Source organism: Aricia agestis, chromosome 9 (assembly GCF_905147365.1).
Source record: "Aricia agestis chromosome 9, ilAriAges1.1, whole genome shotgun sequence".
NCBI lineage: Eukaryota > Metazoa > Arthropoda > Insecta > Lepidoptera > Lycaenidae > Aricia > Aricia agestis.
Window position 1 is genome coordinate 16,391,526 of NC_056414.1, and position 12,661 is coordinate 16,404,186.

Sequence of the window (12,661 nt, forward strand, 5' to 3'; positions counted from 1 at the left end):
AGGTGTTTTGTTACATAGCTGTCATAAGTCTGTCCTGTTTTAAGTGAGCGAGAGCCCTAACCCAATTTTTAGTTGCCAATCGAGATCTAGGCGAATGAGATGCTCATTTGAGCATGCGACCCTGGTAGGCGAACGTGCGTCACGGTTCAGCGCCTTGAGTGCGGATAGTATCCTAATATGGCAGTAGCGGGCGCAGGATTGCCTTGCGCCAACGCGTTCCATCTCGTACGGCTACGGCATTTTGTGGAGTAACGGACTGCATGACGCAATAGTGTGCCGAAATGTGCTCCTGGCTATGTTGTCGACGGCGAGTGGGGGATTCCAGCGAGGGGGTCGCTATGGAGGCCTACGAGAAACCGTCCGCGCAGGACGAGGCGGACTCGCCGCGCTCACGTAAGAACTACCCGCAACGCACTCAGATGCTTCACCACGATTTGTTTATCTTTGTTTCTTTGTTTCGTTGCGTTCTTTGTATGAAATTAAGATAGAGAAGTTATAAATAGAATAGGGTCATGTTACATGTATTTTAGGGCATTTTTATGTTTATTGGGCTTACCTTTGTTTATTTTTTAACTTGTGTTCTTTTGGCGGAATAGCTATAGAGACAAAGAACCTACGAATACTACAGAGTCTTTGTTTACATACAATTCATATCAGCAATTTCATTGTAACATCACCCACTAGCATTTAAAACAAAAAACTTCCCGTAATGATGTCCGACTTTTTTTCAGCGCCGTCATCCCGCGTCACCCGCAACAACCAGATGCGGGTGTCGAACGCGGGGGGAGGGGGGGCGTACACGAACGGCCACGGCGACACCACCGGCCGCCGCGGCGCAGAGAACGTGCCCCCCGCGCCGCAACCCGCACCCAACTCCAGGGTTACGCAACAGGTGAGGTGGACAGTTGATCAAAATGTTGTTGCTGTGTAGGCAAAGGAGACAGCTTGTAGTTGGTTGCGATTTTGTAGCGAGACACTTGCAGCAAAGATTTATTACACCTCACTAGGGGTAGGGCGTTATTAACTGGCGATTTTCGCGGACATTGCGGCCGAATTGCGACAGCTAAATGATAAGAAGCTATATTCAGCATTATGATATTATGTAGGTACTTACCGTATGTGTGTACACCTCAGGATAGCGAAGCATTGCTGGATTTGGGTATTATAACTTGTAACACAGCATAATATTATAAAGACTGCTGTCTGTAATTCCATGTTTCACGCCACGTGGAAAGTGGATGATATTGCAGATTTGAATTTTGATGAAAACCTCAAGCATAGATAAAGTATTATTTGACAATTAGTTTTTTTTTAATTGTTTGACACTGACATTAGACGATTAAATGTAGTTTTTTTTTCTCTCTGGATAGTAAAGGCAACTTTTTTCTATTGTGATTAATGAATATGTATTCTGTAGCTATCTTTTAATAAGGCTAATATAGAAAAATGATAATGTAAACAACATTCTTTGCAAATGATGTTTGATTGATTGATTGATTGATTCGCAGCTTAGGCTTATGCGCTGATAATCCTAGATCGCGGCCAGTTCGTCGCGCAATCGAATCGCCCGGAAATAGACAGTATTATAAGGCTTTATAACATCATTATCTAAACGTGACGTAGAAAGAGAAGGTCCTTGGACTAACTATATATTAGCGGCTTTCATTTTGTTTAATGAAAACCCAGATTTTCATTTTCGAAACAGTAAACTTGCTGAGTACAAAACAGAGACATATAATTCTCCTTTGGGTCTGCCAGAGTTATAGTTTTTCCTTATGTAATAAATATCCCACCACTCACCATATCCCACTAACCCTGTCCCACGCATCCCTCTAGCTTGCCCCGGGGTCAGGTCGTTCCCGCTCCGGCAGCACGCCGAGCGCTTCTTGCGTGCAACCGCCGCCGTACACCGCGCGCAAGCTCAACAACATCAAAGAGGTTCCTTAGGCTGCGTTTCCACGGGAATTGCTTTGCAAGGAATGTGTTGTTAAGAACCAGAGAATTGCTTCATCTGCATGGCGATTCACGATTCCAGTTCGACACGGATTCGGAAACTTTACCATGCGGTCATTGGTCAAATGCCTAGCGTGGCGAGCGTTTGTTGGACGTCGCGCGATGAAGTTTCCGAATCCGAGTCGAATTACGAATTGTGAATCAGGGCCCTGGTTGCTGAGCGAGGTCACCCTCAGTGATTCTATTGGATCTTCAAAACGCATTTCTTCGCAACGCAGCGCCAGTGAAAACGCAGCTTTACTCCCATCCTATTCCATGATCCGTTCCTTCCTATATACAGGGTGTAACAAAAATAAGTGATAATACTTTAGGGTGTGTACGTGTTCCTTGTAGAGAGTTTACTGGGAAAGTAGCAGCTCTGAAAAACGAAAATTTTTTTTCACTTTTGTATGGGCAAGGGTCCGAGCGTCACGAGTTTCCCCATACAAAAGTGAAAAAAAAAATTGGTCTTTCAGCGCTGCTACTTTCACAGTGACCTCTCTACAAGGAACACGTACAAACCCTAAAGTATTATCACTTATTTTTGTTACACCCTGTAGAAATATTGATAGTAATAAAGATTTGTTTCTGTTATACAGCAAGAATTTCGTATTTCTACGCACTCTGTGACCATACTTCAGAATAGTCGCAAAGCGTGTAGAAATAACTAAATTACTTTTTCACTCGAGTATGAACAAAATGATATCTTGTTTCTATAGCTGCTTATCGTCTTCAAGTCACCTAAAACATGGTACGAGTCTATGACCTGAGACCTCATATTTTAAATGCTTTTGAGTTTTGTTATTCCATTCAGGATATGATATAGAATTTCACATGTTTTGTGGAAGTGAATTTTGAAATGTTTGTGTTTCAGTTCGGCGTGGGCGGTACGCGAGGCGGCGCTGCTGCGGGCGCGGCGCCGGCGGCGGTGTCGAGCACCGTGTCGGTGCCGCACGCCGTCGCGTCGGGCGCCGTGCGACGGTCCAACGTGGTGAAGGAGGTGGAACGACTGAAGGAGAACAGAGAGAAGAGGCGGCAGCGGCAGGCTGAGTTGAAGGAAGAAAAGGTGGGTTGGTTTTAGTTAGGATGAGGCTGAAAGAATGGAACGATCCGAAAGAAACGAATTTTAGAATTCTTAATATGAAATCCTAAGAATCGCACATATGCCCGGGTCGAATGTGGCAGGACCCCAGAAAGGCCTTGTGGAATTCGATTCGTTCGGTTCGACTAAGTGTGCGTTCACCTTAACGTCATAAAGGTCACAACAGGTCTAAGTCTTACAGAAACTGATAGGAGCATTAAAATGTTTCGCTTTTCAATGCTTTAAAATTCGCGTAAAGCGAAATCTATTGACCTATCGTTGCATGTTTTACTATCATAGTCGTCGAGATAGAAAGCGATAGTAAGAAAGCATTTCTTGGGTACCCAAAATGTGGTCACACAATATAATAATATAGCATATTCGTAGATTAATATCTCGGTAGGACTAGCAGTAAGAGATTTATTTTTGGGATTAAGCCGTTTCCTTGTTTTTTTGTGTACAATAAAGTGTCAAAATAAATACAAATATTTTTATTAGTAAGGGGCTTAAACTTCCAATCATTTTCCCAGGAGGCCCTCATGAACATGGACCCGGGCAACCCCAACTGGGAGTTCCTGGCCATGATCCGCGAATACCAGAGCAGCATCGAGTTCCGGCCGCTGACGGGCACCGAGCCGGTAGAGGACCACCAGATCACCGTATGCGTGCGCAAACGGCCGCTCAATAAGAAGGAGTTGAATAAGAAGGAGGTGGGTTGTGGTTATTTTTTATTTGGAGACCTTGAATAAAAAAGTGAAAGACTCGTGAATAAAAAGTAAAACCTTGGTCTTACTTGGCAAGTTTGTCAGATCACAAATTGAATTAAGGAGTTGAATGAGAAGGTAATGATTTTTATTATGAGAAAGCCATAAAGCGGAGAGTGTGAACATAGACTGCTAACGGCAGTTCAATGCCTATTAGGAACCTATCAGACAGAGAGCGGTCACGCGGTCAAGTGGTCAGTCTTGCGTTCTTTGTGTTGTATACATAGATATAAGTTCACACAGGGGGCGTTATGACCACATCAGAATGTTTGATAGGTTAGTTTAGCAGTTTTTGTTCGCGCTCTGCCAGGTTGGAAAAGTCACTTCACAGTCCATATATTATCAAACCAGCCTCAGAGGTTTTGATTTAATACAAAAAATTTAAGTGATACTGACGGAAGTACTATTGTGATTCCAGGTGGACGTAATCAGTGTACCAACCAAGGACCAGATGATAGTGCACGAGCCCAAGAACAAGGTGGACCTCACCAAGTACCTCGAGAACCAGAAGTTCCGCTTCGACTACGCCTTCGACGACACCTGCACCAATGAAGTTGTTTACAAGTGAGTTACTTCGACTAAGACCCGGTTTCATCAAGCAATTTAAAAAAAATAATGGCTTGTTAAATCAGTTAATGGCCTGTTAGAGCTATCGAGCGTTCCACCATGCCCTAATGTCAACCATTAAATTTAACACCGTGTTAGGTGTTAAATTTAATTCCTGCTGTGGAGGTCCGTTAAATATTTAACAGGCTGTTATATGAGTTAAAATAACAACTTTCAAAGACAATAATATGCAATATCAATAAAAGAATCTGTTTTGACTTTTGAGTCTTTCCGCCATGTTTCCGCTACGCCCTTATTATTAATTATTTTCATAGTTATGAATAATTATTTATTTTCACTTTGCCAAAAATTCAGCCTTCGGATTTTCCTTGACATTGCAAATATACTAACTTGTATCAAAATTACTAAACCGAAATATGTAAATAAAAGTTTGTATTATGATTCATGTTTTCAGCTTTGACAGATAATAATTATTAACCTGGTAAATTAAGAAGAACTATTATAGCTTAACAAATGTATGCGAGCAGTGATATTTTAATTAGGTCGCATTATCTACTATTATACTACTATGGAAGAAAGTGACACATTGCAGCAAACATGTCGTATTAATCTTGTACATTGTAATTTCGTCGCCTTATAACAAGAATGAACGAATTGATAGTTGTTCACTTAACATTGCATTTACTAATCCGCTGTTAAATTTTTACTGTCGGATATAAGTATTTTAACAGTCTGTTTAATTTTCTAAGCTCCGTTAAGTAATGGCTCGTTAGGATTTAACAAACATAGGTTGATGAAATTGGGTCTAATAGTTCTAAAAGTAACATAAAGAACTCACCCCTCTTTTTGCGTGGGGGGTTAAAAATTTAATCAATTAAGCTAGAAACAAATTATCTGACGCATTCATAAGTCGCGGCTGATGGATGCAGCTTAACAATGTGCACGGTTCATCCGCGGACGTTCCGCGGATGCAAAAACATCCAGCCAGCCAGATTCTGTTCAGACGTCCGAACGTTCAAGGTCGCTTCCGCGACTTATGTCAGACAATGTGCACAGTTTAGTGTATTTTGTATTAATCAGATAGAAACAAGCCGCATCCGTCAGCCGCGACTTATGAAAACGTCCGATAAGTTTCCAGCTTTATTCTCGGATTCTGTGGCTGTTTGACAGGGGTTTATTGGTTAATCGTTCGACAATCTCATATCACAAGAACACACCGCATAGTACACGACATGCGGCGCGTACGGCGCGGACGAATGTGTGAGGTTTCACATCATTTCATACAACGAATTCTAAAATGCGGCGCGTTCGGTGTGAATTAGTTAAGTACGAACTACGAAGTTGCAGGAACAAAAGATGCTCTACAGAAACTGCCCACCTCTTCTCTTTCAGTAATAATTTTAGCTTATACATCGGTTTTTGTCCTCCAACATTTCTTTCTTTTCATGGAAATATTAGCAGTCCTTCCCGATACGTGTAGTATAATATAAAATTCTCGTGTCACAGTGTTTGGGCGCGAAGTCCTCCAAAACGGCTTAACCGATTTTAATGAAATTTTGTTCTTTTTTTTTTGTATAGATATACAGCCAAGCCGCTGGTGCAGACGATATTCGAGGGCGGCATGGCGACGTGCTTCGCGTACGGACAGACCGGCTCCGGCAAGACGCACACCATGGGTGGTGACTTCCAGGTATCAGCTTTATTACTATAGAGATAAGGCCTAAAATTGCTTACTATAGGAAAGTTTGTGGTAATGATCGATAAATTAGGTACGGCCAAAAACTTACCTTTAGTCATCTATAATACATTTCACCAAACCCTAATTGTTTTTCAGGGTAAGATGCAAGACTGCAAGAAGGGTATATACGCGATGGCGGCGCGCGACGTGTTCGCCTACCTCAAGTCGCCCAAGTACAAGCCGCTCAACCTCATCGTATCGGCGTCGTTCTTCGAGATATACTCCGGCAAGGTAAACTACCTACATGGTGTAAACTGCGAGTCACAAAACTGAATATTATTAAACATCTAAACTCTAAAGGATACTTGATAAAAAATGTATGCTAACGTAGAGCCAAGCTTTTGACTCTAAACTTTGTAACTTTATAAACTACAGTCATAGTGATGATATGTAGTTTGGCTATTTACAGTTCTTACTGAACACAATATTTTATTGTAGTCTATATCTTAGACAGGAACTTTTTTAAAAGAGTTACCTTAGTATTTGAGTTAAAAATGCTCTGCTGTGTTATGAGCGGGGGTGAAAGCTGAAGCTACGTGAATGGTTAAAACGCCGTTCATTTTATACCACTGCTCTATAACACCATCACACAAATCATCATAAACATCCATAACACAAATAAATAGGTTTCCAACCTATTTATCTCAAAATGTACTGCTATCTCTACTGTGTATGTATCCAGGTGTTCGACCTGCTAGCGGACAAGGCGAAGCTCCGCGTGCTGGAGGACGGCAAGCAGCAGGTGCAGATCGTGGGGCTGACGGAGAAGGTGGTGGACAACGTCGACGAGGTGCTCCGTCTCATACAGCACGGCAACTCCGCCCGGACGTCGGGACAGGTATGGCACTGAATTAACGGAATTTTCATTGAAGATTTAGTGATGTGGAGCTTAGATCTCAACTCGAAGCTCTTCGATTGTATTTCGGGAACAAGTAAAAATGTTGTTTGAAGTACGATGAAAAAAAATCGGTTCTTTGACTGTCCTTTCGCAGGTCGTGTCGAACTTTCCGTCCCACTAAGAAACGAGAGTCTGAGTGAGTGTGTATTGCACATGCAATAGGAAATGGAAAAATGATAAATGTTTTTAAATGATGATGTATACATTCGTTATAATTTTTAAAACTTCATTTAGTATCTTATTTTAAAATTAATAAAGAATTAAGGCGTCTTTTTTTAAAAACTTTTTTATCACTTCCAGACGTCAGCGAACTCGAACTCATCCCGATCTCACGCGGTATTCCAAATCGTCGTCCGATCGCCAGGCGTTCACCGAGTGCATGGGAAGTTCTCCCTCATCGATCTCGCGGGGAACGAGCGAGGCGCCGACACGTCGTCGGCTAGCCGTCAGACGAGGATGGAGTCAGCTGAGATTAATAAGTCGTTACTGGCGTTGAAGGAGTGTATACGTGCGCTGGGACAACGCGGGAATAATCATTTGCCGTTCCGCGTGTCTAAACTCACACAGGTATATGTTATTCGTTTAATGCTAAGTACTCACATACGGTTTTGCTCGATAGTTTTACTCGAAATCGAGCAAAAACCACCATGTGGACTGCAAAACTCACAGCTCGAAGGCTCGCATCGAGCCAGTTTGAAGGATCAAATCGAGCCGGCTTGACAAATTTTTTGACACAGTCTCTTTCTTAGTTTTTATTATTCGTAGCTAATTTCCTTCGAACTGGAGTAAAACTATCGAGCAATGCTGAATGTGTGGACGAAAGCCCGAGCCGTGGGTTCTACTCTACGTGATTGCTCGATCAAGCAAAACCGTATGTGAGTACTTACACTTATTCGGTTAATGCTAAGTACTCACATACGGTTTTGCTCGATCGAGCAGTAACGTCAAGCAAAACTGCGGCTCGACCTTTTGTCCACACATTCAGCATTGCTCGATAGTTTTACTTTAAATCGATACATTTAATTCCATCAAGCTGGCTCGATGCGAGCCTTCGAGCGGCTCGATGCTAACCTTCGAGCTGTAAGTTTTGCGGTCCACACAGTAATTATTACTCGATTTGGAGTAAAACTATCGAGCAAAACCGTATGTGAGTACTTAGCAATAGAGTTAGCTTAGCGGGACCACGCCCCGTGGCGTCTTGTCGCAGTAACACATGTTATGCCACTAATGCGTTTCGTTGGCGTATTTATTTTGGCGTACCGCATAGCGTCTCGAGTTCCACATGACGCATTAATATGCCATGTCATAGAATATGTATGTGAAATTTTGGAACGTCGCGTCGTGACTGCAACGACCCATGACAACGAAACGGATCAATGTGACTTCACTCTTATATTCTGAATGAACGTGATAAGTGCCTGATAGACGTACGAACTTAAAGTACGCGGGTTTTAAGTTCGCGAACTTACTCGGCTCGCATCGGTGACACACGAGATATAATCGCTCACACTGGATTACCATGCCCCCAGGCTCGCGGCTCTTTGCTGACACACAGGCGATTATGATCGTCGAGCCATAAGTCCGCGTACTTACTCGCACGTCTGTCACCTCCTTTACATGGTCAAGCCAAGTTCAAGGCTGGACTGGGCACATAAAAACAGTAGTAAAAGAAACATTTTTTATATACTTTTTAAATATCTAGTGGGGGATATTGTTGTTATAGCTCGTTACATCGAGCCTTCTATAGTGTAACAAACGCTGCAGCTCTCTCAAAACTGTTGATTAATTTACTACTTGTCTTCAGGTTCTCCGCGACTCGTTCATCGGCGACAAGTCCAAGACGTGCATGATAGCCATGATCTCGCCCGCCATGTCCTCCTGCGAGCACTCCCTCAACACGCTGCGGTATGCTGACAGGTGAGTACTGACTACTGACTACATTTACATGCCTACAAGGATCTTTGGACAAGTGAATGCTAAATAGCTGCCACAGAAAATGATATGAAATGTCAAAACATCAGTCACTCAAGAGTCAAGTGACTTTTTACAAGTGGGTGTTAGTTCTAATTTTGCCACGCCCCAAAACATTCTGTATTCATGATCATGACTGTGATACGAAAACGCAATCAATGTATTGACGCTTATTGAGAGCAGCTGTGCGTCGCGTAAGCTGCTACTTTGCAAAGTTACCGACTGACTTATGAATGGGATAAACATATGCAATGGACATTCCATAACTCTAATGTTGTCAATTGCGATTGCTATAGCCATTTTAGTCCTGCTCTTCTTTTTATGGCAGTCGCTGTGCGCATTTATATAACGTAATTTAATTATCATTGAATGTGTTACAGAGTGAAAGAGTTGGGCACGTCGGACGGCAGTCGCGCGCGCGCCGAGTCGCCGCCCGCTGACGTCGATATGGAGCCAGCACATGATCTCGCACATCTCAGGAGTCTTAACGTAAGTATATAGTACCTGGATGACCGAGCTTTGCTGGGTATAGCAAACACTCATTGACTTCGTGTTACTTAACAACACCATCTGCTGGAATAGCTTTATATGCTGTTGTGTCGTTAAAACAATACATTGGCGAATACAACAAAATATTGGCGAATAATAATACTATTTTGTGAGCAACTAGCTCACAAAATAGTATTATTATTCGCCAATAGATGTCAGAAAGAGATATCATATTTTTCAGATAATAGATTTTCAGAGAAATAGATGTCATATTTTTCAGCTTATCGACTATCGATAAAACACGAATAAAAAGACATTTTCTAAAAATTATTCCTAGCTAGATCGATTTATCGCCCCCGAAACCCATGATATAAGATTGTATTTATTAACAAAAATCTTGTTGGTACTACGAGAATAACTCGTGAAACATACTAAAAATTAAAAATTCCTTTTAACCTTTCACAACTTTTTTTAACCTTTCACAACTTGTCTCTTTCGGGGTACGAATGAATACCTCTTCGCGATAAAAACATGAACTATGAATTTCTTAAAAATGGAAACAATTTTATAAATCAACTAAAAACAGCACTCGAGTCCGAAACTACTACTACTACTTACGACTATGTAGTGAAATATTTACAGCGTCTTTTGATTAACTAAGTCATTTAGCTAACAAAATTTTTATTTTTCTTAAGGACTGTTTCACCATTTCCTGATAAGTTGTGGATAGGATATCTACAACGTATCTGACAGATGAATTATGGAGTATCTATCAGATAACTTGTGGATAGCCTATCCAGCACTTATCAATTATCATGGATGTGGTAAAACAACCCGCCACATTTCAGGAGAGCGACATGTCGGCGGAGATGTTCACTTTCCACGAGGCGATAGACGAGCTGCAGCGCGCCGAGGAGGAGGTGCTCGACAACCACAAGGCGATCTCCGACTACATGCTGCACACGCTGCAGCGCACGGCGGACCTGCTCGCCGTCACACGCGACGTCGACTACGACCAGGACGGTGAGTGAGACGGCAGACGTGTGCCGTGCGGGTGCGAGAGAGACGGGCACAGCGCATGCTGTACGTACTGTGCGTGCGTGACGAACGTGCAGTTAGCGATATGCAGCAAATTCGTCGATGTTAGGAGAGGTTGTTAAATATTGCCGTGTATAAAAACGACATAGCTTTTAAATATTTTTGTTTCCCTTAAATTTAATCCTTATGCTAGTAGTAGAGGATAAAACATAGGTTACATCGACTCTGCCAAGGTGTGCCGATGTACAGTCAGTGTCAAAAATGATAGTGAAAGATGGCAGTTGTGATGTTACAGGCGTGTGGGCGGGACGCAGTAAACGTCTACGATGGGGGCGGACGCCGCGCTCGCGACAAATGATGGGTGTGATACATCATCCTAACATAGCTTCAGCCCGAATTGATCTCATATACGCCATGAACTCATAATGTTATCAAAAACGTAGAATCAAAATTTGTATTCCAAATAACTACTTAACTGTTTACAAAATTTGCAAATAGACGTCCAAAATTCGCGTTAGTTTTTATATAAAAAGTAAATAAAAATATCAAAGAACTGATTAACACAAAATTTATTCGAAATTGTTTCTATCATAACTGAAATCATCCACAACTAATAAAACACAAGAAAATGTTCATCAATAATAATCACGAATAATAAAATAAATCGAAACATAGCTTGTTAGCGGAAACTGGATAATAATACGTAATCGTCACGGTGGAAGAGATAGCAAGTAATAAAAAGCTGGACATCATGCTTACTCGCTCTCACATATACTTCGAACGGGAGTTTCGAGGATTTGTCAAAAAACGTTGCTAAGTCTTGCTCAACTGTCCCGCAATAATTCCTCTGAGCTCGCGCCCGAAATATTAGTGCAAGCGAGTAAGTACGAATTGCTGCCATTTTTATATTTATAAAACGATAAATAATTTATTTCAGCGTACGCGGCGCAGTGGGAGGAGCTACTGAACGAGCAGCTGGTCGTGTTGGCGCAATCGCGCGATCTGGTGGCCGAGTTCCGAGCTAAGATGGCGCAGGAGGAGCACATCTCGCGCCGCATCCAGCCGCGCCACTAGCCCGCCTCGAGAGGTGTCGACGTGCAAGCCCCGCCCCCCGAGAAATATACGGCGGACGTGTTGTGTCATGCTTTCTCGCTCGCACATACAGCAAACACGCGAGAGCGAGCAAGCCGCGTCCTCGAAACAATTACGGCGGCCATGTTGTATCATGCTTGCTCGCTCGCACATAAAGCAAGCATGCGAGAGCGAGCAAGTTGCGTCCCCGAGATAATTTCGGCGGCCATGTTGTATCATGCTGCTTGCTCGCACATAACGCGTAAGCACCGTGAGCGAGCAAATATGACGTAAAACAATTGCTTACTAAATATGTGGAAAATACAGTCGCTAGATATTATGTTTTGTTTCTGCAATTGAACGAGTTAATAAGTACTGGATTGTCATTGTGTAGTGGCATTTTAAATTTCGAATATGCTCTCTTTTTATTTCAAAATTACTCCTTTCGTTTAAAAAATTGTATGCTATTCTAAAATTGTCTACTTTTTGAGCTACTAAATGTTATGTCGCATATAATTTACTTTATTCACTTTTTATTAACGCCTCTAAGAAATGGCCATCACAAATCACCTTCCTGTAAAAAATGTTTGTCTATTGTTTAGTCTTTACTTTATTAAACATAGTAATAGTAGGGGAGGGGAAGGTGCTAATTGTATAGTCTCGAGCGTCATGGAGACCTAGTAGGTTTTTTACATTAGGTAAAACTGATAAAAAAAGAATAAGAGAGTTCTTTATTTTAGCGGTGGGTTCGGAAACTGCAGCAATTTTAAAGTTTTGAAAAAGAAAATATATTCAGAAAATTGCTTATTTAGGTAAATTATAAATATATTTTATACAACAAGGACTAAATCATTTAGTTTAGTGCAAAATAAAATATCTGCGAAGCTTAGTTAGGAAAATATGAAGCTTTATTTTTTTATATTTTAAAATGTCCCTACAGGCTTACCCAACCTTTGAATCGTCAGTGCTTTATATGGAAGCTTCTTTGGGGTATACTAAACATCTCCTATCTTAATCTGATAGATCCGATGACATTTCAATATTTAAAAAAA

The 12,661-nt window shown here is 41.7% G+C and overlaps 1 protein-coding gene across 2 annotated transcripts in view; it reads left to right on the top strand.

Annotated features, from left to right (window-relative positions):
• Positions 1 to 12,280, top strand: part of LOC121730179 (kinesin-like protein Klp10A) — a 56,847-nt gene extending 44,567 nt beyond the window's left edge. For both annotated transcript variants that reach the window (XM_042119106.1, XM_042119108.1), the window contains 12 exons: positions 732 to 892; positions 2,867 to 3,058; positions 3,604 to 3,783; positions 4,256 to 4,401; positions 5,983 to 6,094; positions 6,239 to 6,373; positions 6,825 to 6,980; positions 7,341 to 7,607; positions 8,845 to 8,957; positions 9,392 to 9,500; positions 10,349 to 10,523; positions 11,476 to 12,280. In XM_042119106.1, coding sequence (XP_041975040.1) covers positions 732 to 892; positions 2,867 to 3,058; positions 3,604 to 3,783; positions 4,256 to 4,401; positions 5,983 to 6,094; positions 6,239 to 6,373; positions 6,825 to 6,980; positions 7,341 to 7,607; positions 8,845 to 8,957; positions 9,392 to 9,500; positions 10,349 to 10,523; positions 11,476 to 11,612 — 1,883 coding nt within the window. In that variant the 3' untranslated portion in view covers positions 11,613 to 12,280. The remainder of the gene's footprint in view (positions 1 to 731; positions 893 to 2,866; positions 3,059 to 3,603; positions 3,784 to 4,255; positions 4,402 to 5,982; positions 6,095 to 6,238; positions 6,374 to 6,824; positions 6,981 to 7,340; positions 7,608 to 8,844; positions 8,958 to 9,391; positions 9,501 to 10,348; positions 10,524 to 11,475) is intronic.
• Positions 12,281 to 12,661: the final 381 nt, after the last annotated feature.